The sequence below is a fragment of the Fistularia commersonii genome, chromosome 27 (genome assembly GCF_037954325.1).
Source record: "Fistularia commersonii isolate RoL2024-O1a breed Wild chromosome 27, RoL_Fcom_v1.0, whole genome shotgun sequence".
Classification (NCBI taxonomy): domain Eukaryota; kingdom Metazoa; phylum Chordata; class Actinopteri; order Syngnathiformes; family Fistulariidae; genus Fistularia; species Fistularia commersonii.
The window spans coordinates 1154603-1182450 of NC_141310.1; the positions used below are offsets into that span (position 1 = coordinate 1154603).

Genomic DNA, 27848 nt, shown 5'->3' on the forward strand with positions numbered 1-27848 from the left:
CTTCAAGTAGCTGAGTGAGCGAGTTTGCTGATATTTCATAGTCTTTTCTCACGGCACTGTTCAGTAACTCTATTCTTCTTTACCATTTTGTGATCAGTAACTTCAGATTGAAGCTGTTGGTGGGTATTTGGGGGAATAGACCTCAGTTTTCAACTCATCAGAAGTTGTACAGGTGATCTGAAGTTATCACTGGTGTACTTAAACAAGACTCACCTGAAGTCCTGCTGATCTTTTTTTAGGATTGTCGCTATGTTCACACACTTTTCGGCAAGTTCATGGCTTTGCTGATAATTCGGGTTCGTCATGATGTGAATGAAGCTCCAAAAAGAGTGACAATTTTGCAAACTTATCTGGCGCATATTGCGGACTCTTGCCTGATGTGAGTCACTGGTATGCCATTTCTAGCAAAGGAAGGATTTTGCTTTTGAATGATGATATGCGATGTACTAGTGAACTTGTCAGGTCCAAAATATCAAATTTATGCAGTAATCGGCTGTTACCATGTAGTCTTTAATATGGCGGTTCCAGGTGAACAGCTCTGATGCAGCGGTTTGCCATCGTCTGTCAGGGATCCTGTCATTTATCATCAGCCCTTTTGTGTTGGCAGGGTGATGCAGGTGGAGCACCGCTGGACCGTGTCAAGATTTGTTTGCTCATTGCAGGCAAAAACAGAATGTCACAAGCTCTTTGCTTGCAATTTACCATGCCCATGTGTCCTGTGTGAATTCATGAAAGCATTTCATGGAAGCTGGAAAGATTATTTTCTCACCTTTAAACACAATCACAACAGCTCATCTCTGTAATTCCAAAAATCACTTGTTCTCTGTGGGCATTTCCTCCTCTTTCAAGGCCATTCTCCTTTTTTGCTTGTTTGGAAAACAGATAAAGTGTCTTTTCTACTTTCCATTTTTATTGCTGGAAGCATAGTTTCACTGACAGGTAGGTTGCTGTACACATTGTGAACCTGACTGTCCATTTGTTCACTTAAGCTACTGTCCTGATTAGAGAGATTTCCCTGAAAATGTGTATGCAACAAGTATCTCACCAGGTTGCTGAGTGATAGCATGAGAGAATCAGATTTGTTTTGCATTGCAGTTTTCACAAGCGGCACAGTGGCATAGTGGTTAGTGCTTCTGCCTCACAGAAAGATGGACCCTTGCCTGCACGGGTTTCCTCCGAGTTCTCTGGTTTCCTCCCAGGACTGGGAGGTCACATAATGATCACACTGGCTTCCACAATTGGCTTCCACAATCCAAACCATTCAGACGGTTAATTGGAAAAATCTGAAAATTGCCCGAACGTATGAAGAAGAGAGTGAGGGGATTTTTGTCTCGACATGCGGCCCTGTGATTGACCGGCAACCAGTCCTGGGTGTACCCCGCCTCTTGCCTAATCACAGCTGGGATAGGCTCCAGAATCCCCAGCAACCCTGAGGAGGATAAGCGTTACACAATGGACAGATGGATGGATGAAGTTATCATGCCCTAGTGGTTGTTTTGTGAATTTTATGTTGTCAATTTTTAAAACAGGAAGCTAGGCCATTTCCCTCTGAGCTCTCCTCCATGCATATCTTACCAAGGGCAGCCACATGTCTGCTCTCATCACTGATATCCAAGCCTTTGAAGTTTATAAATGGCATCAGCAGGATTACTTGATGTCTAACAGTTAATGGCGTGAACTGTGTCCTCCCGTTTACTGCTGACACTACCGTATACTGTCTTGAGTAGAGCCTTTGCAATGTCTATAGCTTTACCCGATGTTATCCAAGACCTGATATGAAATGGCTTCTCTCTCAAAGCATGTGAATTTAAGCTGAACACGATTCGATCTCAGATCATCTCATTTAACCACATTAGCAATGTCTTTCACAGGTAATCTTTAATCTGATTGAAACGGTTTCCGTTGCGCTTGCACTTTTTTATTAAGCTTAACAGGAAAAATAATGTTGCTTTTCAGCTTTACATAGACCTCTCATAGTAAGTTTGGAGCAATTTGGCTTCCTCCCCAGTAAGTGTCAATGCTTAAATGTCTACCCTTCTTGACTCACAGAAGAAGATAGCTGCACCTCTACTCTTTGTTGTTTTTCTTCAGCAATTCCTTGAACATCAGCTCCACATGTAGCTTGAATGGCCACCAGACTTCAGCCAGGGTTGCTAGAGTTCATCAAAGGTTTAAGTACTCAAGTGACACTCATATTAATTACCTCTACACAACAAAGTCTGTTTACTCTGACACCCTGTCTCACTTTGTTTTGCGAGTTTGCATTATGTGACCTTAGAGAACAATAGAAATGTTCACGCAGCCAAATTCTGCTCTGTAATGTTCCAAAACAAAATGAGGCTTAGTGAATGATACACTTGTCTTGTGATAAACGACAGACCCTGGGATTCTGTGGTACAAAACTGACAATGTGTGTTTGAATGTGTCCTGTTCATCTTCAGTCGCGGTGTAAAACACTGCAAATACAACATTTGATGAGTTTAAAACTACTCACTTGTATATGGCCTGCTCTCTCATTTGAATAATCATCTTGTCCCCAAAACCAAGGCCATATTGAATTGAATGTCTCTATTTTCTGAATAAGATTGCGTGATTCAAAACATAGATTAGAAGGAAACTCAACTTGTGTTATACTTGAATTCCCCAAAATGAGGATTTGTGCTGTGTAAAAAGTAGAAAGATGGTATTCCTGCAAGATAGTGCTATTTCTTGTGTGTTGTCAAATTATCCCAATTGTGAAATCTAAGTGGTCATTAAACTCTTACCTCCTAGAATTCCCATCCCTCATTTTTATTTAGAAACCTTTTTTTTTTTCTGACCCAAGTGTCAGTAGCTTAATGTTAATGCCACAATAGATCCGGACAATCCCAGGGAAGTGTATGATGGACCTCTGGCATGAGAAGCCACTTGCATCAGCACGAGGACCAATTTTCGGCATATTTTCTTATTTTCTGGGTGAAGCAAATACAAACTTAATTATCATAATCAATGTCTTAAATGCATTTTTTTTCATTTTCCAACCTTATTGTAGCAACTGGGCTGGATCAGTTTTTAAAGACATTTCACCACTCATCTTAGAGGCTTCCTCAGTCCTAAACTATAGGGGGTTGCCTGGTATGTACAGTTAGTGTGAAAGACTTAAAGTGTATACTGGACACTTTGCACTGAAGAAGCCTATGGTGAAACTTCCAAAACTAAAATTTACAAGGCTAATTGCTGAATGAGATCTGATCCCAAAAAAGCATGACTGAGAACTTCACAAACAAATTTTATAGTTACCTTAAAATTTGATCATCATATTATTGATCCTGGTAAATTTTCATCTCAATCTTGCAGCCATAGTGATGTCTCTTATCAAGCATACCTTATACATATGTAACTTTAAACACGAATATGATCCAGTTCCGGGATTTTACACCAAAGCTAATGCTATGCTTTGTAATCCTAGTTAATTAAATTAGTGTGACCTGGAACTTCAATAGTTTGTGCACAAAATTATGATATTTCAGTCTTCACCTTCATTTCAAGTCATCTTGTTAAACTAATAATAATACAAAGGCTTGTTTATAATCTTAATTTTTTTTCAATTCCCACTGACTCATTAAATTGAGAGCACACACATACACACATACATAAATTATTGAAGAGCTGTAGTGACAATGCTGTTGAATTCACTTTTTTATTCTCAAACTAATTTTCCATGATCACTATCTGGGCTTAGCTACAGAGCTGTGAGAATATTTTAGATACGTCTGGGGATATCCAGGTAGCTGGGAGTAGAGTCACTGCTTGTTTGCACTAAAAGGAATCAGTTGAGGCGGAGTGGCATTTCATTGGCTGTTGCCGGGCCTCCTCCTAGTAAGTTGTTTCTGGTAAGAGCAACGACTAGTCAGAGCCCTCCTGGTCAAACTAGAAAATTAGAAAGGTCTATATGTCATGTTTGGGAATGCTTTGGGAGGCTGTATTAGGTGATGTAGAGCATTACTGGGTTAAAGAGTGGGCTTGTTTAGTCTGCTAACACGCGACTGTGCTCCAGAAAAGCAAAGAAAAGGGGAATGATGGTGTTTATAGAGCGTACCAACAATATAAACTTTTCCATCAACAGCCGAAAAGCAATACAATTGACAGATAAAGTGAAAAAGTTCTTTCCAAGATGACAGACTTATAAGGCCATAAATCCTGAAAGAATGACACCACCTTATGATTAGCATAGTATTTTTTTTACTATTATACTATTATTGTTGTTGTGGAATTCGAAATGTCTGCTCTTTTTTTTGTCATTTCTTACCAAAGCTGAAACTTAGCGGTGTCTTTGGAACCAACCATTACCGGTTCGATTCCTGGCTTGCTGTTTTGATGAGCAAGACACTAAACTCATGACGCTGGTGGACGGCAGCCTACTGCTCATGCTTCATCCATGATGGGTTCATTGCAGAGAATGACTTTCCCCACGAGGATTTATTTAGTGTAATTTTCAACCTTAGAATTATTTTTTCAAATCCAGATAAAAAATTCTACCTAATCCTAAAAGATGGTACAGACTGTATTTTTTTTTTTTATTACTGTCATATTTCAACTGTATTTGTATCAAGTTTATAATGTTCAGAAAGACAATGAAAAATGACAACGGGTTGCTCAATAGAAATTGAGATGAGATGATGAGATGAGAACAACTTTATTAATCCCGAAGGAAATTGTTAATTGTGTCGTCATTGTGAAGCACAAGATCAATACGTCATGTTTGTGGGGTGCAAATGATAGTATCAGATTTAACAAATTATTGTTTTTTTATTATACTTTCTTAATCTCTTGCAAGAAATGTTTTCTCTGCATTTATGCCACTATGGATGAACCATGAGCAGTTGGCAGCCACTTAGCAGCACCATGGAAGGGGTGCTTGGGTTCAGTGTTATGCTCGCGGGAATCTAACCTTGTGAACCGTTTCATAGGATTAAAATGTATTTATTCCCCACGTCAACATGGTCCAATAAATGTTTATTTTCCTAATTAGCGGAAATTATTGAGATTTTTTGCTTTTTTCATCGCTAGAAAATATAATGATCTCATAATCTCAGCTTTATGGATACATCTAAAGCTAAATAGACAGAATATTAAAGCTGATTATGTGGGTGCACGTTCCCTCGTTGTCATTTTTTCAGTTTTTTAGGTCAAAAATAGTTACATACATACGCTAGCAACTGGAGAGACATTTGAAGTTTCTCCGCTGGGGGGTGATTACAGGCACACTTTATTCTATTCTATTCTATTTGAACAGCTGAGTAGGAAGATAGATGTTGTTAATAAGAGAATATTAGAATTTGAGTATGGAGAGGAGCCCATAGGTCTTAAATTGAGCACATTAACAAAGGAAAGAAGAGGAAGAGAAACAAAGAAAAATATTCAAACTTGGACATATTTACAAGGTCAGTAATATTTGTTGTTAACGCTACATATTTCTCCCTGGGCTTTATGATTCTTTATTACTTTTTATTCAATCTCTCTTTCATGAGTATACATAAAAAGGACTGCATTTATTACAACACTATATAGTGAAACAATTTATGACTGACCAACACCAAAGTAAGCACAGGTATTCAATTAAAGATCATTGAGAAATAAAAATAGCTAATGCTTATGCGTTGTTCAATTGTCCATTAGATGGTTTTTTTATTAGGCTATTTGCAATCATATGACTATCTTATGACTGACTGAATTTCATTCAAGAAAGCTTTTACCATATTTGTGGATTCATGTTGCCACTTGCAATGTTTTTCTTTAGTTTACGAGTTTGTTGAAAGTTACTGTGATGTATTTTTTCGAATGCAAGAAAGGGCATTTATTCCAAGATCATGTGGATTGACATCACAGAGCACATTTGCCAACAAAACAAAAAAAAGCACTTTAACATGAAGGGTGCAGGTGGCCTGAAGGAAGAGGGGAGGCTTCCATTTAAGCAAATTCTCTCTCCGCAAACAGAGTTGGCTCTCTGCATGTTGTAGGTTCTGGAATTTATTCAGTTCTGCCTGCAAGTCTCTAGACGCCTTCCTCACACTGGCTGAAAATGGATTCATAAAAATTTCAAACTGCATTCCTAAGTCAAAATGTACCAGTAAATACTTGACTTTGGCGCATTTTTACATTTACCTGCCAAAGCCCGACATACATCTTTCTATGTCTTTATGCAGATATGGATATAGATAGGTAGATAGATAGATAGATAGATAGATAGATAGATAGATAGATAGATAGATAGATAGATAGATAGATAGATAGATAGATAGATAGATAGATAGATAGATAGATAGATGAAAAGATGGATGGATGAAAAGATGATAGATAGATAGATAGATAGATAGATAGATAGATAGATAGATAGATAGATAGATAGATAGATAGATAGATAGATAGATAGATAGATAGATAGATAGATAGATAGATAGATAGATAGATAGATAGATAGATAGATAGATAGATAGATGAGGATCAAGGATTTTCTGCATTTTTGTTTTATTTGTAGGTTAATCAATTGATGGATGTCATGCCCATGGATATCAACACCAAGATCTGATGATTTCCCGACATCAGGTGTCTTATTGTTTTCAGTCAATCGACAAAATCATTTTCATTGTTCTCTCATTGACCGTGATTCAGTGAAAATCCAATTATCAAAAGCTGGCTCCGTATCCTATAGAATTAGTTGATCGCTTCTTAACTATAGGTCACTGATTCAAATGAAAACTTACAGATCTTAAATTTCAGGACAGTACAGCTGCATTTTCATTTTAGTGTAACCCTCAAAATGCAGGCAATGTTGTCCTGACATATCTAGAACATAGAAAATAGTTGACCACAGAGAATCCAGTCCCTAATATAGGACACTTTTGAGTAGGGGTCGGAAACCAAAAATGAAGCACAACAGCACATCATTTGATATTTGTTATTCTTTTTAATGTCATTCCTCCTCAATCCCTTAGATATAATTTAAAGAGCCTGCATGAAAAATAATACAGATGTGCCCAACTTGAATGAATTCTTGTCAAAAATCTTCATATCATTGTCAAAATCTCCATATTGTTTCTCATTGAATGATTGGTGAGATGTCTTCAAGGGAGGAAAATTAAGTCCAGTTGCTATGATAAGATTTTAACAAGAATTTGACCATGACCTGGATGACTGTGAATCTTCACAGATACTTACATAAATACAGATTCATTTCATGAATTTAGATCCATACACTTTACGGAAAAACAAAAAAAAAAAAAAAAAAAAGAATGAAATCCTGTGAAATGCATAAGAAGAAGTAAACCTAAGGAGAAATAAATTTTAAAATATGGTCATTAAATAACAGCATTTTATGTTGTTTCTCAAAGGTATTACCATGATCTTTTTTTCTTCAAGGGCATTGGTAAAAAATGATAATATACAGTAACTTTATGTATTTGCTTATATCACCAAAATGGAATTAGCTGCCATTAAAGAGTTAAGTACTTGACAGCCATTTTACACTATGTCAATAGATGGTGCACAAATGCTATTTCTCGTTATGATAGAGGCCCCTATCTTAGCATATAATCGTCCATTTATCAATGATCTCCTGCTTATCTTACCCTTAAAATCGCAAAGAATGCCGGAGCCTATCTCACCTTTCATTGGGCGAGAGGTAGCTTACAAGCTGGACCAGAGACCAGCCAATCACAGCGCCGCATATAAACAAATAAACATTCACTCTCTTATTTACACATATGGGAAATTTCTGCATGTTTTTTTAACTGCAGGAGGAAACTGGAGAAAACCCAGAACCATGCATGTCCAGGAGAACATGCAAATTCCCCACAAAAAGGGTCCCTGTGAGAATCAAACCAGGGTCCTATGTGCTATGAAGGGAGGAGCACTAACCACTGTACCACCTACTGCTGTTTTTGCTTATTTTCACAAAAGTGCATGACATGCAAGTATATTCAGACACTTTTTCTTCACAATCACAATAAAGGGGTAATGTGAAAACCCACTTGAGCCACTTGAAAGTTTTCCTCTATTTTGCCAAACATGAATGTTACGATAGCACACTTAAACATTCAATTGGTGTGATATTTTGATATCTACTATTGCACCTAGCACTCTGCTCATTCTTTTGTAACATTATGTTATACTAAAACAGGGCATTAAACCAAGTTACTTTACCATCACCCTTAGGAGATAAAAATAGATACAAGTCACCAAAAAAATATTTACTTTGGGGAAAAATACATATCTGTTAGCTATAAGTAATCGTTATCGTAAGTGATCGTCAGTCATTTGAATGGTGTATTGAAATAAGAAGTGTTAATTGAGCACAGAATGAAGTTGAATCCTGAGCTAAAGCTTGTCACGTAGAGAATACCACTGAATACTTGCTATTAAAAACCATCAGATCGCAACTCTAAGAGAAACACTTTGTTGTGCCTGTGCTGTCAAACTATATCTGGATAAAAAACACCTGCCAATCAAAATTTTAATGATTCTTTCTAAGGTCTACATTTGATACAGCCCCCTGAGGAAAACAGCTATCTATTGTCATGGGCCTTCTTGTGTTGAAATAAACAAATGAAACCTTGTCAAGTCACAGCCGAATTCACAAGCGCTTGCTCTCAAGGTTTTCTCTTTGCAAGATCCTGCAGAGGTCAAATCTTCTTGACAAACTTGCATGTTTATCTGCTGAAATAAGAATTCCAAGCACTGCTGATATCAATTTGTAGTGGCGCATGTTTTTAAAAGAAACAGACTAGAGTGAACAGTTTGGATATTTCAGACAAGTCACAGGGTCATTGCTTTCACCTCACAGTAAGAAGGTCCTAAGAGGGGGCCTCCATGTGTGGAATTTGCATGTTGAGTTTGCCCCGTGTCTCCCTGGGTTTCCTCTGGGATGTCCAGTTTGCTCCCACAGTCCAAATATACAATAGGTTCCTTGGAGACACTTAGTTGTCCAGATTTGCAAATAAGAGAGTGAATGGTTGCGTGTCCACATGTGGCCTATGAGCACCTGGCAACTGGTCCAGGATGTTCCCCACCTCTTGCCTAATGTCAGCTGGGATCGGCTCAAGGACTGTGACCAGAAGTTACTCATTAAGGATGATGAATGAAGATTGCAATGAAAATTGCAGGATTATAAAGACAAATCATCACAGCGGTGATTTGTCTTGATGCAATGCAGATCATTTGTTTGTATTGTGCAGGGCTATGAGAGAGACATCAGCCCTAATTCTAGATTGCTAGTAAAGTAAATCTATATAGGGTGAAGATTAACTCGTTTGTATCCGCTGCAAATAGACAAACCCTATCTCCCTTTGTTTTCCAGTTATCAACCACAAAAGATATCACCAAAGGAGATGATTTGACAGTGTATAAAAATTTATTCTTTATTAATATCTGTTGGGAAATTCATTCTCTGCAATTATCCCATCATGGATGAATCATGAGCAGTAGGCTGCCGTCCACCAGCACCACAGAAGCAGTCAGGGGTTCAGTGTCTTGCTCAACAACATCTGGACACACTAGGAGAAGCCGGGAATCAAACCAGGAATGTTCACCTCCCGAGACAGCTGCTCTGCCTCCTGCGTCACGCAGCCACCAATACAAAGCACTTCCTTGTCCCAATGGATAGGCAGATGGCAACAGGGATCATTGCTCAAGTATTTAGAATGAACTGTAGAGAAATTCAGAAATGTCATAGTCACAGTAGGCCCTAAACACAAAGAAATGCCCATCAGTACCCGAATGTTTCAGACAAGCTAGTAGGCTTAAGCATACCAACGTCTAGAAGGATGGGCTTCCTAAGCCTGTGCTTTTTCTAGCATCAGATAAGTCTCTGAGGGTTCACCACACTGACTCGTCTGCCTCCATCTCATCTTATCCTCTGCATCCCCTACCTCTAGGGCTCCTGCCTGGCAGGCCCAGCCTCAGCATCCTTGTCCAAATCATCTCTGCCTGGCCTTTATCGCCAAAGCGTCTGACATATGCCATCCCTCTGAAGGACTCATTCCTGGTCCTATTCATCCTCATCACTCCCAAGAAGAACCTCAATATTTTTATCTCAACTACCCCCTGCTCTATTTCCTTGTCTTGTCCTCAATGCTATCATCTCCAAACCACACAAAATCCCTGGTCTCGCTGCCATTTGTTTTACGCACTTTCCGTCGCTCAAGACTGATGACCATTCTGTATGTCTGCTCCCTATAGCCTCACCATTTCACTTGGGTCCCTCTTATCATTCACACATGTATCGTGTGCATGTGTGAACACTACGGATAACCTTCATTCCTCTCCTTTTACAGGGTACGCCTCCGCTGCTCGAATTTTTACATTGCAATGTATAACTAATCTGCTCAGAGCTAAGCCCTGATACAGCCCCACCTCTACATTGAACTCCTCAGTCCTATCTCACCACTGTCTAACAGCTTTAAAACATAAAAAACTGCCCTACATCACTCTAAGACGCTCTTCTGCCACCACAGGTACCACGGGTCCCCTCGAGGCACCCAGTCATGTTTTTTCCATAATCTTTGAAGGCACAATGCAGCTCAATATTCAAAGCAAATTCTGCATCTGTAGTACTCGATTAGCATGAAACCATACTGCATGTCAGCTTCCACTACTCCTTACTATAAACTTCATGGCTCAACATTATTTTCCTTTCTTTTACTACATTTCTGCTCCCTCATTCCCTAAAAAATCTCACCAGCAAGCATCTCTATCCCTCAGGTATCCTTATACTCTAAGATCCTGTTGAGCAACCTGGTCAAAAACTCTACTGCTACCTACACACTGCCATTACCTCCACAGGTATGTCAGCAGGACCAAATGCCATGCCACTCTTCAATACTATCCTCACTTCCCCTCTACAAATCTCTGCTATTTTGTGGTTCACAATGGTTGCCTTTTTTCTTTATTCCCTTATTTCCTGAAAGTAACTCATCCCACAACACTTCTGGTGCTTGTCAATACAGTTGCCACTTCATCATTGATCACATTAACCTGCTGCTTGTCCTTATTATCTGTGTTTCTATCTCTCTGTTCCTATTGTGGATACCAAACCTGCCCATCACTTCACCGTGGTTGCCCACACCAACATATCGATTGAAGCCAGCACCGATTTCTATTACTCCTCCGCACCATTTCATCTGACTCACTCCAGAATTCTTCCTTCTCTTCTAATTCAGATCCTACCTGTGGGGCATAATCATTTGCAAAATTGAACATCACCCCTTTAATTTCCAGCTTCCGATGCATTTTTCTGTCTTCCACTCATTTCACCTCCGCAGAATTCAAAAGTTCTCCTTAATACCATGCCAGAACTTAAATCCTGCTTCCAAGCATCCTTCCTTGCAACCTTTCCACATGGTATCTTAGACACAATATGTCCACCCTCTCTAATTCACTATGAGCCAAATCTAGCTTTCACTTTCACAGTCCCAACATTCAAAATCATCAATCTCTATCCTAGACTCATCTTTCCCCTTTTCTGTACCTACAGACATACCTTCTATAATCCATAGTTGCCCAATTTCCACCAGTACCTGTATGTTATCAGTGTCACTGGCAGACACTGTTAAGCAGGAACTCACCCAATCTGCTATGACAGTCATAGGTTTGATTTGCATATTTAGTCTGACTTGGGTTTTAGGTCAGATGCCCTTCCTGACACAACCCTCTGCATTTTTCCTGGCTTTGGACTGGCACTATGATAATATTGGCTTGTGCGCCTTTGGGGCTGCATTGATTAAAAAAATACAACTGAAAATCTTGCACATTACAGAAAGAAATAAATAAAATTCACTTTTGGCAAAACCGATCAATGTACATACTGTAAGTCTAGCTCAGACGAGAATAGCAGGCCCTTTTTTTTTTGAATAAACCAATTCATCACCATTATGGTGCACCTTATTCTATGTTTACATTCACTTTTCTATTGTCACAAATAAATGATTGATGCTATTCGTGACCTCATATGTCTGACATTGTACAGAAATAAGACAGCCATTTTACTCTGAAATACAAGAAAATTACCAGACAGATTATCACCTGAAATTAGTTTTTTCAACAATCCTGTATGAAGGTTATCCTGTAATGTCAAAAAAGATTTTTTTATTTTTTTATTTTTATTTTTTTACAGTCCTCGAAACTATTTCTCTCGTGTTCCTGGAACTACTTTGAAACCTGTTCTTCTGTGTGCTTATTGTCAATTTTGCGCACACAAAAGCTCAAGTGGCCCCATTCACAACGTACATATACAGATAAAATACCAGCACAGTAGATTTTATCCATATCAAAAGTTTGCAAAATTGAATGAAACATTTTTATGACATATTCTATCCTTTGCAACTCAGTTTTAATGCAAAAAAGAAAAGACTGTACCGTGAAGCACTGAATGTACCTATTTGGTTGGTTTATTCTGGCATATGAGAAGTATATGGGGTTCCTCTAGAAGAGAACTAATAGATAAAGAAAGAAAAAATTGTAAGAATCAATGTGCTAAGATTGAAAGTAGCTCCTCTAGGTTGGGGCAGCATGGTGCCACAGTGGTTCGCACTTCGGCCTCTCGGCACGAAGAACCCTGTTTCATTTCTGACAAGGAGACCTTTCCGTGTGAAGTTTGCATGTTCTGTATATGTGGCCCTGTGACTGGCTGGCGACCAGTCCAGCGTGCACCCTGCCTCCTGCCCGATGACAGCTGGAAAGCAGGATGAGAGGTGGATGCTCTGTGGTGCATGTTTAATGATAGTAGTTACCATTTTTGAAAATGAAAAATACATAACCTAAAGTTGGTTAACCTGCAAACCTACAAACCCACAGCAAGGATGCCTCTTTCGCGCACTTATATGAGCACATTTTTCACAAAGAAATAGTACAGACTGAATTTAGATATATTCAGATTCAGAAAGCTTCATTATCCATTGCGGGATATCATTGGAAATTCATCTTTGGCCTGGCTCAGAGTATACTCAACAGTAAAATAAAATCCTATAAGCAAAAATAGCAGGGTTAAGAATGGTGTTTAAAAGAGCTAAAACCATTTTAGACAATTTAAGTCCTTTATGATATCACCTTATGATTTAATGATGATGTTGATGTATAATCAATGAGTTATAGTGTTAGTCTGAGTTATAGGGAGGGAAAGGAAGACAGATGCAAAGAGACAGGAAAAGACTTACCCTGTATGGAAGCAACGCTGTGCTCATAGAATAATTCTGCTATTTTTTAACTTGTAAAAGTTTGGATTTCAAGCGAAAATAAAAAAAAAAAAATTGGTATTTTTTATGTTCCTTCCATAGTTGTTGCACTACTTAAAAGGAAAATCATGGAAACAAGGAAAAAAGTCACTTCTTTAAAAATTTCTCATACAAATTTTCTCTCACTTTTGAAACTACCTGAATATCATCGATGTGGACTGCAAATGAGGTTGGCAAATTCTTGAAAAATAGCCAGAGAATGGGATGGCAGCAGGGCTCTGCCTCAGGAGTGAGAGAAGAGGTATGTCAAGATTGCAAGGAGGAAGTCATAGTGATGAGAAAACAGGAAGAAGAGTGAAAATCTGATTACATTTACTCATAATTAGATATTACACAATAAAGTTCATCACTGTTTAATCAGATTGTATCAATGCCTTTATTGGTTTAATTGTATTGAAACAACATAAGCGTTTTGACGGTTGGAAAGATTACAAAATAAATACAAGAAACCATTTGTACTGTGAGACATGACAGGTCCTCAGTATGACATTAACAGAGCACAGCAGGTACTTCACCAGGAGTTAATCCTTTTTTTCATAGGCTTGCAATATTTAAGTATGCATTTTTAGAAAAAGAGATAAGGAGCACCTGCCAGAATTTTTGTTGTATCAGATGCAGACCAATTGATGTCGAATCATTTCATGAAATACTGTGCGTACATGAGTGCATGCTTGCATATGTTTGAAAGCAGCAGTTTTGGTTAGCAGCTTTATCTAGCCTTTTATCACTAATGTACTATTTATATACCATCTTGTTATATGAGACAGCCACATCGGACCAAAAACGTAAATCTTCGATCAACGGATGAAAAGCTCTCCTCTTTTCCCCCTAATGTACCTTGCATTGGAATGCTTTTCCTTTCCGGGGTAAAATATCAAGATACTGCGCCAGTCTCATCTTAATTCCAGGAAATGGATGGCATTGGACTAAACTTCGAGTAGCTGAGAGGTACACAGAAAGACATCTGAAAACCAGATTACCCGTCACCTGCTTCTGCGGGTTATTGACTTGATAGTGTTACTCCGTGTAAAGGAATATAGAATAAATTGCTGCGGTTTTGCTGCTTTGCTGTTGCTGTCTCCTGGCCCAGTGGCCAGTGCCTTACGCAGGTCAACTTCTCATATAACGCCCTTGTTTAATCCAACTTTTAAATAAAAAATGGTTGACAACAACAGCAAATTCCCTTAATTGCATTGCATTTCTTCTCGAACCAGTAATCCACAACCACAACAAACAAATAACATTAGTGATGAAATGCATCAACTGGAAGCCTCATCATTTCCGTCCCCAACTTCAGAACAACCATATTACAACATTTTCTCTTTTTTAGGGACTCTTGCATCAAATGTTTACCATCTATCCAAGGAATTTTTTATAATCATCAATTTTGCCCAAGAAGCTGTTTCTTTCCACTGATGTGGCTTTCCTATAAAAGATGGAGGTTTCCATTGCCAAATGAGCCCTTTTCAATTTATTCCAACTTGATTTGCCATGAAAATTAGGCAAACGTCTTGCCTGCATACTAGTTTTAATATTATTAATGTGTAGTACACCAGTAATACCTGATGACCTGGATAAGAAAAGTCTTTGTCTTACTAAGCCATACTATTCAAAAACTGACCTAAAAAAACAAGAGCTTTACCGTGGGGCTCGATTCCCTCTCGCGATAAAACTTACAAGGGTCCACTGTGTTGACGGCTTTTTTTCTTTCTCCTTTTTCCCTGCTGAATTGAGTGGCAGCCTGTTGTCTTGTGTATGATGAAAAAAAAACCCACATGCATTCTTATGCAACTTGTTATTTATAATGGATAAAAATTAAAATAAAAACAGAAAATTTTATTCTGTGTCATCAATCAAATTGGATGATTCACTTTTATTTTTAATTGAAATTCAACTAGTAGAGCAGTACAAGAGAATTGTAGTGTACAGTAGTACAGAATTGTAGTGTAATTGAAGTTACCAAATGTATTCAAAAGAAATGAAGTCATAGTATGAGTGCGAGAGAGGTCACAGGGCAATTAGCTGTTTTTGGTTTTCTTTGTGTATTAGCCTCCAAAAAACATGTAAACATTGAAGATCCACTTGCAGGGATGAAAATGGAGGTATAAGGAAATGAGGCAGCAGTTTCATTAATTTTGCATGCAGTGAGACTACACAAAAAAGGATATGGCTGTGTTTTAGCTCATTGTTTGCTGACATTGTTTTAACAGCATTTCATTTCATTGTCAGATGCTTGTCAGATAATGTGGCACACAACTGAATGACTGGCTTTGTTGACTAGCAATAATTGAGGGGAAAATAGAAGAGAAGAAAGTTGTGATAGAAGTTGCAGAGGGGTTTACAAGACAGCTAGGGGAGAAAATGGGAAGTCTGTAATTGCATGGCTTCCAGGGCCTTTGATGTGATCTTTTCCTGACACGTATGCATCTATTAATACTCGCTGAGATCATGAGCATGAAGCAGTTTCAGCGCTTTTATGTATCTTCCCACCTACTCGTGTTGCATTCCCCTCTGTGTCTTTCTGGTAGATATGTGCCAGATGTCAATGAATGGAGAAGGAAAAAAGAAGATTTGAAACATTGCTTCTGATCATTCCTACATTTTCATCTACCATATTTCTCATACCTAAGTTGCTTCTCTTATTCAACATGCTTTCAAGAACTTTCAAGTTTCTATCTTCATCATATTTGTGGTTCTATGAAACTTATGTAATAGTGTTACATAAAAGACAATGTTATTCTGATGCCACCATCTCTTCTGTTCCAGATAGATATGGTCTGGTTTTACTGTCATAGACAGATTGTACTGCAGTGTGTAATATCTGATGTAATTTTCATAACATTCAGCTACCATACTGTTCGACATCAGCTGCAAGAGCAAACTGCCACTTATACAGCTGGGACCCAAATCTTTAAAAGTTGATGTCACTTCGTGTTAAGTGTTTGTGAATCCGGCACCATTATCGGAAGCTTTTTGTTCATTTGCGTAATGAGTAAGTGTCTGTATTTTGATTTTCTTACGACTGCTCTACAATAAATTATATGTATTGAAATAAAGTTCATCTCGTTTTTTGTAATCTTTGAGTTTCCAGATAGTTTTTGCAACCTCCATATTTCTGTGATACATCACAAATTCTATATTAAAGCTGTTAAAGTGGCCATTGCTGTGAGATAGTTGCGAGCAAAAATTATTTCTTATTCACTTCTGGTTACTGCATGGTCCCTTAAATTTTTTAGGTAAATTTATCCTCTCAGACACCCTGCAGCTCACTGGAATAACTGATTAATCTGCTACTGGCAGATCAATAGACTCCCTTAGATTGAAATGTGATTCTGACTCTAGAAAATATGGCAGATTGAATACTGTATACCCAAGCCCAAAGCAAACACATTTTAGGCACGGAAAAGGTTGAAATGTTGTTGTATGTCCTTGTGATTGCAGGTTTGTTATAAGTTTCCACTTTGAAGTAGCGGACATTTTGTTTTTATGAAAAAAAAAATCTGTCGCATTAAAAAAAATTGTTCCTTTGTCAATAATCCTAGAAAAAAAAACACTTCTAATAATCAAGTGGAAACTGATTAGAATGTCTTGAGATGTTTAGAGTGAAAAAAGATTTGCAGATTTGGTCTCATGGCCAGCTGCTGATGTTCTGACCCCATGTCTTTTCCTTCCAGGCCTCGCAAATAATATGAAAAGGCTACCAAAAGACTTGGCTAAGCTCAGCCAATTTTCTTAAAATAGGTATGAATTCCTAGAATAAAGTAATACATCCAATCACTAGCCAAATAATACAAAATTTGAAGATGCCTCTTAAGTCAGTGTATTGTGGACAGTAGACTGACAGAGCTGCGTTTGCCCTGCCCTGATACTTATCCGTATTTCTACCTTTGGGATTTTGCCTAAACTAGGGGTCGGCAACCCTTAACACCCAAAGAGCCATTTGGACTCGGTTTCCTCAGAAAAGAAAACACTGGGAGCCGCAATTACTTTTTGACGTCTAAAATAAGGGTACCACTGTATATATTGCTTTTTATTACCTTTATACTTTGTATAAACAAGTGTGTAGTGTGTTGCTTCTGAAATTTACAAAGTATTACGGAGAAAATTAAATTTTATTTATGTAATGAACTCATTTTGAGCTTTGGGCTTTCAGAGCGTGTAGCGGAGCCTTGACTTTACCGACTTTGCCGGCTGGCGGGTATACCGGCTTCCGCGAGTGTGACGTTATTTTTAGCGGCGAAAAATAATAGATATAATTTTATTTAATGTTTCAAGATCACAATAACCTTCCAACTTTGAACTAAAAGTTAAAAAAGGAATTAACACAAATAAAGTACACTTCAATTGGATATTTATAATTTATTTTCCCAAGCCACTCAGAGCTGCAGTGTAAAGATGAAAGAGCCGCATGCGGCTCTGGAGCTGCAGGTTGCAGACCCCTGGCCTAAACCAAAAATCAGTGTTCCCTATGCCTTAACACTAACGATGATAAAATTCCATCCCATGCAGATATTTGGCGCTGAAAATTGTGTCTAATTTCAGAAAAGAAACATTCTGAATCAGTTCTTTGCATTCCGATGTGCCATTTCTTTGGAAAATGTGCCACCTTGGTATAGGCTAGCTGGAGTGCATAACTAGAATGCCACTTAATGTTGAAACACTTTGTAACGAATAGATTCGTCAAGACACTTTCACTGCTCACTTCGAACTCAACATTGCAAATGTCTCACGAAATTGACTAATGCCCTCTTTTATCTCTCTTTCTGTTTTCCTCTGTCTTTCTATCTCTTCTTCAGGCTCAGTGTCTCTAAGTGTATTCCTGGTGTCTGTAACATTCATAGTGTGTGCTGTTTGGCTGGTAGCTCTATGTGGTGTCTGCACTTGGTGTCAACGTAAACTGGTAAGTCACAGTTTATTTATAACATTTGTACCAAATGTCATTTTTTGAATTCAGGTTAATATTATTTCAGGAGTTTTTCCACAACACTGTTATTCAATTGATACAAAGCACCTAAATGTATTTCCATCACTAATCAACAGTTCTATATCTACATCTGTATCTATATCTGTATAAAAAGTTTGGGATAGACATTACTAGACACATGTTCATTCACGGTCTAATCAGTCACCTGGGGCTGTGGCGTGGGAGCAGTAGACTACCCAGACGTCAACCGAGACATCCCTGTTCCCAGTGATTCACTGTAACTCTTCCTGAGGCATCTGCCGGAAAGACAGAATTTATAATCCCTTCAGCGTTTTCTGGATTGACCACAGGGCCTCTTACCAGTAGACGTGCTTGGAACCCCTCTAATTTGGTCTGAACAACCTCAACTGACTCCTTTTGACACAACAGAGGATTGCCTCTACTCTGAGCTTAAAAAAAAACACGCATATCCGCTTCCCAGTTAGGGATGGGTGCTGGATCAAAAAAAGGTCGAATAAGTAGGGCATAGGGAGAGATGTGTGTTGACACACCTCAACTGACTGTGTGTTGACACAAATCTGTCTCAGGTAAGCATCTGAGGAAAAACCTATGTTCTGCTCGAAACATCATGCATACGAGAATACGTTTTTTGTGTTATATGTAAAATAAATCATCTTTTCTTTTTGGAGCACTTTTGGTGTGCAGATTTTTTTTTCAAAACTTTACTCTGAGCTTCTACATCCTGTCTTTAAGGCAAAGTCCAGTTGCACTTTGGAGGAAAGGCATTTAGCTGCTTGTATCCAGAACCTTGCTTTCTATCTTGATCCAGAGTTCATGGCCACAGATGAGAGTTGTGCTATTGGTGGAATAGTACATTGAAAGCTTTGCATTCTCACTCAGCTACTTCTTCCCCATGACTGGCTGATGTAGTGTTTGCAGCACTGTGGATGCCGCACTAATCCCTACCAGTGCCTGCTGGAGGTCATTTAGTGATGCTGCCAACAGGACCATATCATCTGCAGAAAGCAGAGGAATTTCTGAGGTTTCCATATCAGACACAGTTGTCCCCATGACTGAGCATAGAAATCGTATCCATGAAGATCAAAAACAGGGGTTGCCCTGGTGGAGTCAGGAAACCACTTTAAATGTGTCTTATATTGTGCCAAGAATGCTCTCTAAACCTTTGTCAGAGATCGAATGGTTCATAGTAGCCCCCTTTCTTCCATAGCAACTCTCACTGAACACCCCATGGGACACTGTCATGTACCTTCTCCCAATCTACAAACCACGCACAATGAACCTTGCAAGGGTGAAGAGCTAATTACTCAGTCTCCTCTCCTGAACCCTTGTTCAGCTGGTCTCTTTTGTCAAAAGGGAGATCGCCATCCTGGTCTGACACGTGTTCTGGCACTGTCTTCAAACCTCTATTTGACATTTAACAGGCATGTTAAATGTCAGTCCGGCACTCCAGTGACTTGAGTATCACAGGACGAATCTCCTCCACAGCTGGTGCCGAGGTTGTTTCTTACTTCAGTAACCTCTTCCACCGATTCAAGGATAAAAGTATTCAAGAATTTGAATTGTTCATTGTCATGTGCACAGTAAAGAAATGAGTGCTACAATTACATTCTTTCTCTGCTTCAAATAGAGAAGAACCCAGTAAAAAAGTTAATAGGCTGTATTTGAAAGGGATAGCAGAAATATAAACTCTGTAGAAATGTAAAGAGATAAATAGACTACAAGTTTGACAATTGTGCCATGGTCAGCAATAGTTGTGCTAATTAAATGTGCGAAATGAGAAAGTACAGTCAACAACAGCTGATTGTTCAGTTGCAGTGCATCATTGTGAACTTCTGTCAGCTTATTAAGAGTGTGATAGCAGTGGGATAGAAGGAGTTCCTACACAGCAGATTCTTCGACAGGTGGACCTGTTGTTCTGGTCAACAAGCTGCAGGGCATCATAACATGTCAGGTATACCGCTCTGAATGTAGGCCAGCACCACTCTAAAAATACATTTCATGATGATTGGAGAGAATCCTACTGGCCTGTCGTCATTCGGGCAAGAGGGTGGGTTCTTTCTGAAAGGGGAACAATGGTTGTGGTCTTGAATCAGGGGGTTAACGGTGCTCTGGCTGAGGGAAAGGTTAAAGATGGAGATGTGAAAATCAGCCAGTTCGTTGGCATTCTGCACCCCCTTTCCTGCTGCCTCGAAGGGTTGATCTTTGTTGAGGTGAGGGTGGGGTGGTTCGGGCGCGCCTCGTCTCTTTCCTGTTGCTGATCACTGAGTGGGCATATTAGGCATTATGAATGTCCAGAAGGCTGTTTATGGCCCTGATGTTGCTGGTGGTGGTCTCGTAGTCTGTGATGCGCTGCTGGCGTGGCCACGCTCGCATGGGGCCAGCAGTAGAATTGAAGCCAGTTTGTGGCTTGGCTCAGTCAATACTTTCCAGCTTTGTACTCCATCTCATTGCCGACACTAAATGCGGGAGAACAATAACAGAGCATGTGGCATACCAAAATGTCTGTCCAGAGCCTCTGTTTGGAGAACGTCCTGACTTTCAGTTTTGTAAACATGTGCTAATGTACTCAGTACTCAGCACACTCAAATATACTGACAGATGAGTAGTTGCAGTTTGTCCGACCGAAACTGTCCTGAAGGGTGCTCTAGGTTTGTGGGGTCCAGAGTTTGATTAGTTCAGTGACAGAATTTGTCTGTGCCAATCCTTGTCTGTAGGCGGGTTACAGAGACAGAGAGGTATGATCCAAATGTCCCAAAAAGGGGCAGGGCTCAGCTGTGTATGCACTGCATATGTTACCATAAACATGATCCATTTGGTTCTGATCACAGGTAGGAATATTCACATGTTAACTGTACATATGAAGTATAGTCTGCAAATTGCAAATGACAGTTGCCAGCAGAAATGTGAACAGCATTGGGATGAGCCAGGCGTAATGCACTGATGGCGTCATGGAGTTTACTCAGTGCTGCCGTGGGGTTAGCCCGCAGTGGGATGTAAACAGCAAGCCAGCGAAAGAAGGCAAACAGCAGTGTAATAACTTTAAATACTTTAAATATACTTGCTCCGGTCAAGCAGCAGCGCATGTTCTGCCTGAGCATTCTGATCAGTTTCCCTGAGAAAACTCTTCGTCGGCAACCCTGATAAAAGGGCATTACAATCATCCAATGGTAATGTTACAGTTACTTTGATTAAGATCTCCACTGCTTAAAATACATAGCACCTGGCACTGATGTTTTTGTGGATGGTGAGCCCACGGGCAGACGATTCAATATTGTTTTTTCCAAGCTGTGCCCAGCAAAGCCTTGTTTTCCAAGGCCCGGCCACCAGGCGCTCGTAGACAAACTCCCCTCCTGCAACTGGCCGTTCATAATTCTGGATGCTTAGTTGCCTTTGCTGTTGTCAACCACCTCCAGTTTGTCTTGCACCACAATAGGATGATGATTCAAGAGTAAGAAGAGTAAGAAATGCTTCTTCTCAATTTATCATAGATGACATTGATTTTTTGTTTTGTTTGGTTTGGTTTTCAATTTGATATGTAGTTTCTGCACGTTAGCTCATTTGCTGAAATCCCCTTTTTTGGCGAAAAAAGGAAATACATAGACAAGTAAATCAGAACCAGCAAACAATGCAAGAATGGATTCGAGAAATGTACTAAATTTTGTTGGCATATAAGATAGACTGAAACAAACAGTAAACAAATTGTGCATAAACACATTTTTTGTGTGATCTTGAGATACTTTTTTTGGAGAATTGAAATTTGTCTTTTATTGTGACCTTGAGTGGAGTGTCTATGCTGTTAATGTTTGCTGTACTTTGTTACAGTTGAATAGTTCTTTGCTTTGGCAGGCACGAGCGCCAGGGAGGCTGCATGTTTGCGTAGGACAGCAAACATGAACCTTAGTTCACTCTGTAAAAATGGTTTTATGGGCTTTGTGTTAGCTTTGTGTATCTTGGTCACTTGTCTCCAGTATCCGCAGCAACGCCATTTGTTTATATGCTAATACACATCACATAAGGCTTAAGAGAGTGCATTTGCAGTATCATATGTGATGGTATTCCTCCCATCTTGCTTTTGTTGTGTCCTGCTATGTCACCATCAGTCTATCACTGTTAGACACCAGCTTATGAGAAATATAGAACCTTACATTCAACTGGGTCTGATGACAGGAGACCCAGGATTACAAAAGAAGGCATTAATGGAAATCTTTGCCCTCAGTCTTCATTAAAGTACCTTATGTAAACATGGACCGTTACATAAAACATATTGAATAATGATATATGCACAAGTCTTGAGGGTCATAGCAAATTAATTTACTTACAGTGATTTGCACTTGAGTCAAATTAGTCGTTGATCCACAAATTTTCCAGTTTCAAATTAAAATTCTTGTTGATGTGTTGATATTTATTTTTAGATGTCTAAATAATTTCTATTACTGGTAATTTGCTGGGTTATTAGGGTAGTAATTTCTTCTACATACTGAGAGTTCCTAATTGAGATTTTTAGGTAATTTATTTTAAGTTAACCTATTTCATTTTATCCTGACTTTTAAAATCTTTACTCATGTGTACAACAATAATGAATTGAATGTTTACAAGGAAATTTTCCGTCCATGACAACCGCCCAACACCACCATATCTCTCCACTCTCCTTGGGGGACCCCCCCTTGGCCACTCTAATTTCTATAGCTAGTTTGTTTTAGTCTGTTTTCCCCTAATTTCCATATTTTAAGCCACAGAGATAAATCAAAATCAAACTGGAATATATTACTGTGTATGTCTAGAATGGAAACAAAAGAGTAGCTGTGACAAGTAATCCCCACTCGTAAAAGTATTAAATGATTTTGGCTTGAATACTAGAAAATAATCTTTTTAAAAGGTATTTTAAGGGATCCACTTGACCTCTTTCTTCTCATTTCATACTCAGTGGTTTAGTTTGCATTAGTCCTCATTGTTATTCAATGTTCATGTCCTTGTCTGAATGTCACAGATTGCTTTTTCTCATGATCATCATTCTCACCATTCATGTCTGGTCAGGCTATAGTTTCCCCTTGATAGTATCAGTCTCTTTTTCTGATCTTGTAATTACAGCCTGTTGGGTTGATTCATCACACTTTTAAAGGTTACTCATTCTGCATGTGAAAAAAGAAATGTAACAAGAAAATATGACATTGTTACCTGCAAGGCTTTTGCTGTTTGAGATTAATCAGTGAATTCTTTTTTGACCTGTAAATGCCTTAGCATTTTGAGAATAACCAGTGCTCAGAATACTATCAACTAAACAAGTGAATAACTCTCCAAGATTGATTATGTCAACAGAAAAAACAACAACAACTATCGGCATGAGTCTGCATGTCTGGGTTTCCCAATTTTCCATCACAGTTTAAATACATGAAGTAGGTTAATTGGCAATCCAAAATTACCCAGAGGAATAAATGAGAGAGTGAATGATTGCATGTCTCTATATGTAGGCCCATCTACAGTGAACCCCGCCTCTTGCCAAATTAAAATTTTTCACACAAGCAACCATTTGATGTTTTGAAAAGCATTTCTGTTAATTTTTTCAATAGGCGACGAGAGTAACCTGTTTGTTTCGTCAAGAGTATGATAAATGCATACCCTTCTGTTTAGGTATAGTTTTACTTTGTGGACAAAAAAAAAATCAGTCTGAGAATATCCTCATTGAGAATCCAAAAAACTGTTTAATGCTTTTGGATTTTATGCCTCGTTGAGGTGGAAAAGTAGAAATGTTTTTTACGAAAAACAAGTTCACAAAATGCACTGCTTTCAGACTTTTTCAATAAAAATATGTTGCTAGTTAATCTGTGAAACTAAATTATGCCTGTTGTACTCCTCCTCTTTTAAGGCGCAGATAGCAATTTATTGTGCAAACTGTCTGCACTTTCTGTTTCAATATATTTCAGGAGCATTGAATTTATGAACCACTGTGCTGATTTATTGGTTCATTTACAATATGAATACAGATGATTGCAAATAAATATTGCACATGAAAAATGATTACATTTAACAACAATGGCAAAAGTAGCTGAATGATTGTGGCAGAAGCATTTTCCCAAATTCAGATGAAGATGACAGAATTGTTCTCATGCCATTCGCTGGTCTGCGGGGGTTAAAGTGGGAGGAGAACAGGAGGCGGATGGTGGAGAAAGACAGAATCATACAGGCAAGATGTAGGATGATGTTGAATCAGGTGTGTAAAAAGGGTTTCTTTGAATACTTGAGGGGGAAGCAGGGCCTTATTTTATCGTCTGCTCAAGGACTGCACCATGGTTATTGTGGGTTCAGTTTCCAATCTCTTTTATCTTGTTCTGTTCTGCACCTCACTTGCCTCTCAAGTCTCTTGTCACACTTGGTAGCTTGTGTTTCCCTCTGTGCTCTTGATCTTCCTCCTCAGTTTTTTCAGATGCTCCTACACTCTCTTAACATTGTACCTTCTCCACCCTCCTCCAGTCTCGTGAAGATTTAATGAATCTTTGAATGATATATGAGCCACATTTGATAGCATATTCCTTACTTCTAGAAATCTAGCCTGCCCTTGTTCCTAATTTCATTCTTTCCTGCTTTTGTTTATTCTGGGGATCAAGCTGAATGTGCCAGTAGACTGCTTCAACCCACATTTTCTATTCTTTACTACATTTGCGACAAGTTGGACATATGAAATGTGCCAGGATTAACAATTAATGTTATTGTAGACACATTTACAATAGATTCAGTCCAGTAGACAGCATGGCCACACTGGAAGATGGCAATTTGCTGTGTCTGAAAGCCTACAGACAGGACAAAATCATTTATTGAATAGAGGTCATTTTATCTTTATGAGGAAATATCTGATTAGAAATTCTACAATCCATTCATTTAAAAAAACAAAACAAAAAAACAGCAGCATGTCAAAGATGTCAGAGGATCTTTTATTTGTTCGACTGCCTTCCAAAAAAATTCAAGTTGTGTCACAGGGTTTGCAAACAGTTGGCCACATTACAACCAGAAAAATGTCCCCATGAGTATTGCTGGTTTTGTTGGGGACAGTCTTGATGTGACTGGTCTACAAGGGGTAACGTCACCTTCACACATATAGTGTATGTTGTTAAAAGTTTGAAAACCATCAAATATTTATTGAGGAAGTTACAGCAATTTTCAAGTGCCTGAAATTGAAAAACTGCTGGACACGAGGCCATGTAATTTTTCAACTGACCATTAGCAAAGGTGTCCACTTTGAACTTTCTGTATTGAATGTCTACACTAATATGATTTTACCCTAACTTTGATTTCCTTTGTAAAGAGAAAAAAAAATGAACCAAACTATGACACCACAAACTACATGACAGTGTCCTCCATTACTTGTAAGTTACAATGTTCAAGGACGTGATCAAGACAGTTTTACTCTCCTGCTGTAACTGTTAAACAATGCAGCTTCAGTGGTGTAAATGAACTACTATTTCAATTTGGGTTTTTTTGATTTCTTTCCAAGGTAGCGTTGGGCAACATTTGAAAGCTAAAAGTGAACAGTGTGAATGAATGGACGGTAGAGGCCACTAAAAATATACTATATTGGTGTTTTTATACTTGGATTCTAATCATTTTTAGGATGGATTCAAAAGAGTATTCCAAGTATACCGTGGATTGAATTACAAAAGAAATTAATGTGTATAAAATTATAAGTATCGACCTATGAAAAAAACATCCTTTCGGAAAGCCATTGGGTCAATGCTTTGATTCTTTTGACTTTGTCTTTGTAATGACTTCATACGCTTTGCCTCAAGCTGCTCTTTCATAACCTCAGGAATAGAGCAGTTGTATCTCCAATGATAAAGTAGATAACCATTAATCCATGTTAATCATGTTGATGAGTCTTTTGGCAAGTCACTGGATCACCAATCGGCCAATGACAAATCAAAGGCACACTTTTTGATGTATTTGCCTCTTAATATGTCTAATATGTTCAATGTCTCTTAATTTTTACTTGATAGGCTTTACTTTTGTCGGTCCTATTCTGAATTCTAATGCATTTGAAAGGTCGTGTGTACATATTTTATGCTACTTCGATATGCTAGATGTATTCTGGTTCTAATGAGCACTTTGCTCAGTGTAGCAAGCATGTCAATGTCTTTGTCTGAAAAGCGGTGAGCATGAAAAATTGCTGGTATGATTTTGCATCTCATTACAGTAAAGTGGTCTCACATCATGTTTTGACCCTCTGAAGGTTGCCGGTTATAGTCCTGGCATCGAACCAATTCACTGCGTGATTCCTTAAATAAGGCAACATTTTTGGAGCCCTATGCTATTTGAAACTTGCTGTAAGGAGCACTTCGCCAGAAAAAATATTTTGATGGCCAAAAATCGTGACACGACTGTAAGATTCAGTATGTCTCCTCCATCAGTCTCTCTCTCCGTTATTATTTGTCTTCAGGGGAAGAGGAATAAGCCTGGGCTCGAAGCTGCCAGTTCTCCAGAGTCTGTTCGAGGTCGTGGGGAAAATAAAGCTCTCAAGTAGGTGTCAGTGAGGGTGTAGATTGGAATCACTTGGAAATATTATATAGTGTACTAATATCATCTTATTCAAGCAATCCTTTTAGATCAGAAAGGAAATCTTGTCGCTCCCACAAGTTAGATGTTCTCTATTTTTATGACATGAAAGGGTGGCTTTTTACAGTCCACTGTGTAGTAAATATTTTTGAGAATATTTAATAGATTCAGTTGGTTGAAAGGCTTTACGAGTTTGGGTAAAATGGATTTTCCAAAATGACAATACTACATTTTAAATTTAATAGTTTTGGGCTATGCACAGATTAATACAAGAGGGAAACACTTCTTGTGTTTTATGTAGTTATTTATACTTATTTGGTAATATGTGCACAGGACTGTCTCAGAAAATTAGAATATTATGATAAAGTTCTTTATCTTCTGTAATGCAACTACAAAACAAAAATGTCATACATTCTGGATTCATTACAAATCAACTGAAATATTGCAAGCCTTTTATTATTTTAATATTGCTGATTATGGCTTATATCTTAAGAAAACTCAAAAGTCTTATCTCAAAATATTAGAATATCATGAAAAAGTAATTTTTGTTTTTTGTAATTGCATTACAGAAGATAAAGAACTTTATCACAATATTCTAATTTTCTGAGACAGTCCTGTATGTCTGTTTTCTTTCTTTCTTTCTTTCTTTCTGTTTTGTTTGTTATACAAAGTTGCATCAAAATATTAGCTCTTGATATACATACATATAGCTACTTATACATTAATATAATAATAATGGCCTTGAAGATGTGTTTCATTCATTTTAGCTGCCCTTATTGTTTTTCTTTCTGTAAATGTTTCATTGAAATGTACTTTTTTGACTTTCTAGAGGTCTGAGCAGATTTGTATTATTGTTCTAACAACTACTCAGTGTTTCTGTTTTTACTGTCTTACCCATCTCTTTCTCTCTTCTCAGTGATCTAGACAGAGACTTTTGGAATAATAATGACAGCAGCAATGTGCAACAGAGATGGAGCTCCTATCCGCCCAAGGAGTTTCTCCTAAACATGTCTCCCTATGCTCCTTATGGAGACCCTCGCCTCACCCCCAAGTGAGTCCGTAGTGAGATAGGGATCACCATGTCTTGACAGGGCTTA

At 38.4% G+C, this 27848-nt stretch overlaps 1 protein-coding gene across 2 annotated transcripts in view; it reads left to right on the forward strand.

The window, feature by feature from the left end:
* The window catches only part of syt7b (synaptotagmin VIIb), a 91983-nt gene that overhangs the window by 21425 nt on the left and 42710 nt on the right, over positions 1-27848 (forward strand). For both annotated transcript variants that reach the window (XM_086174772.1, XM_086174773.1), the window contains exons 2-4: positions 18062-18165; positions 26636-26715; positions 27668-27802. In XM_086174772.1, the coding sequence (XP_086030898.1) occupies positions 18062-18165; positions 26636-26715; positions 27668-27802 (319 nt within the window). The remainder of the gene's footprint in view (positions 1-18061; positions 18166-26635; positions 26716-27667; positions 27803-27848) is intronic.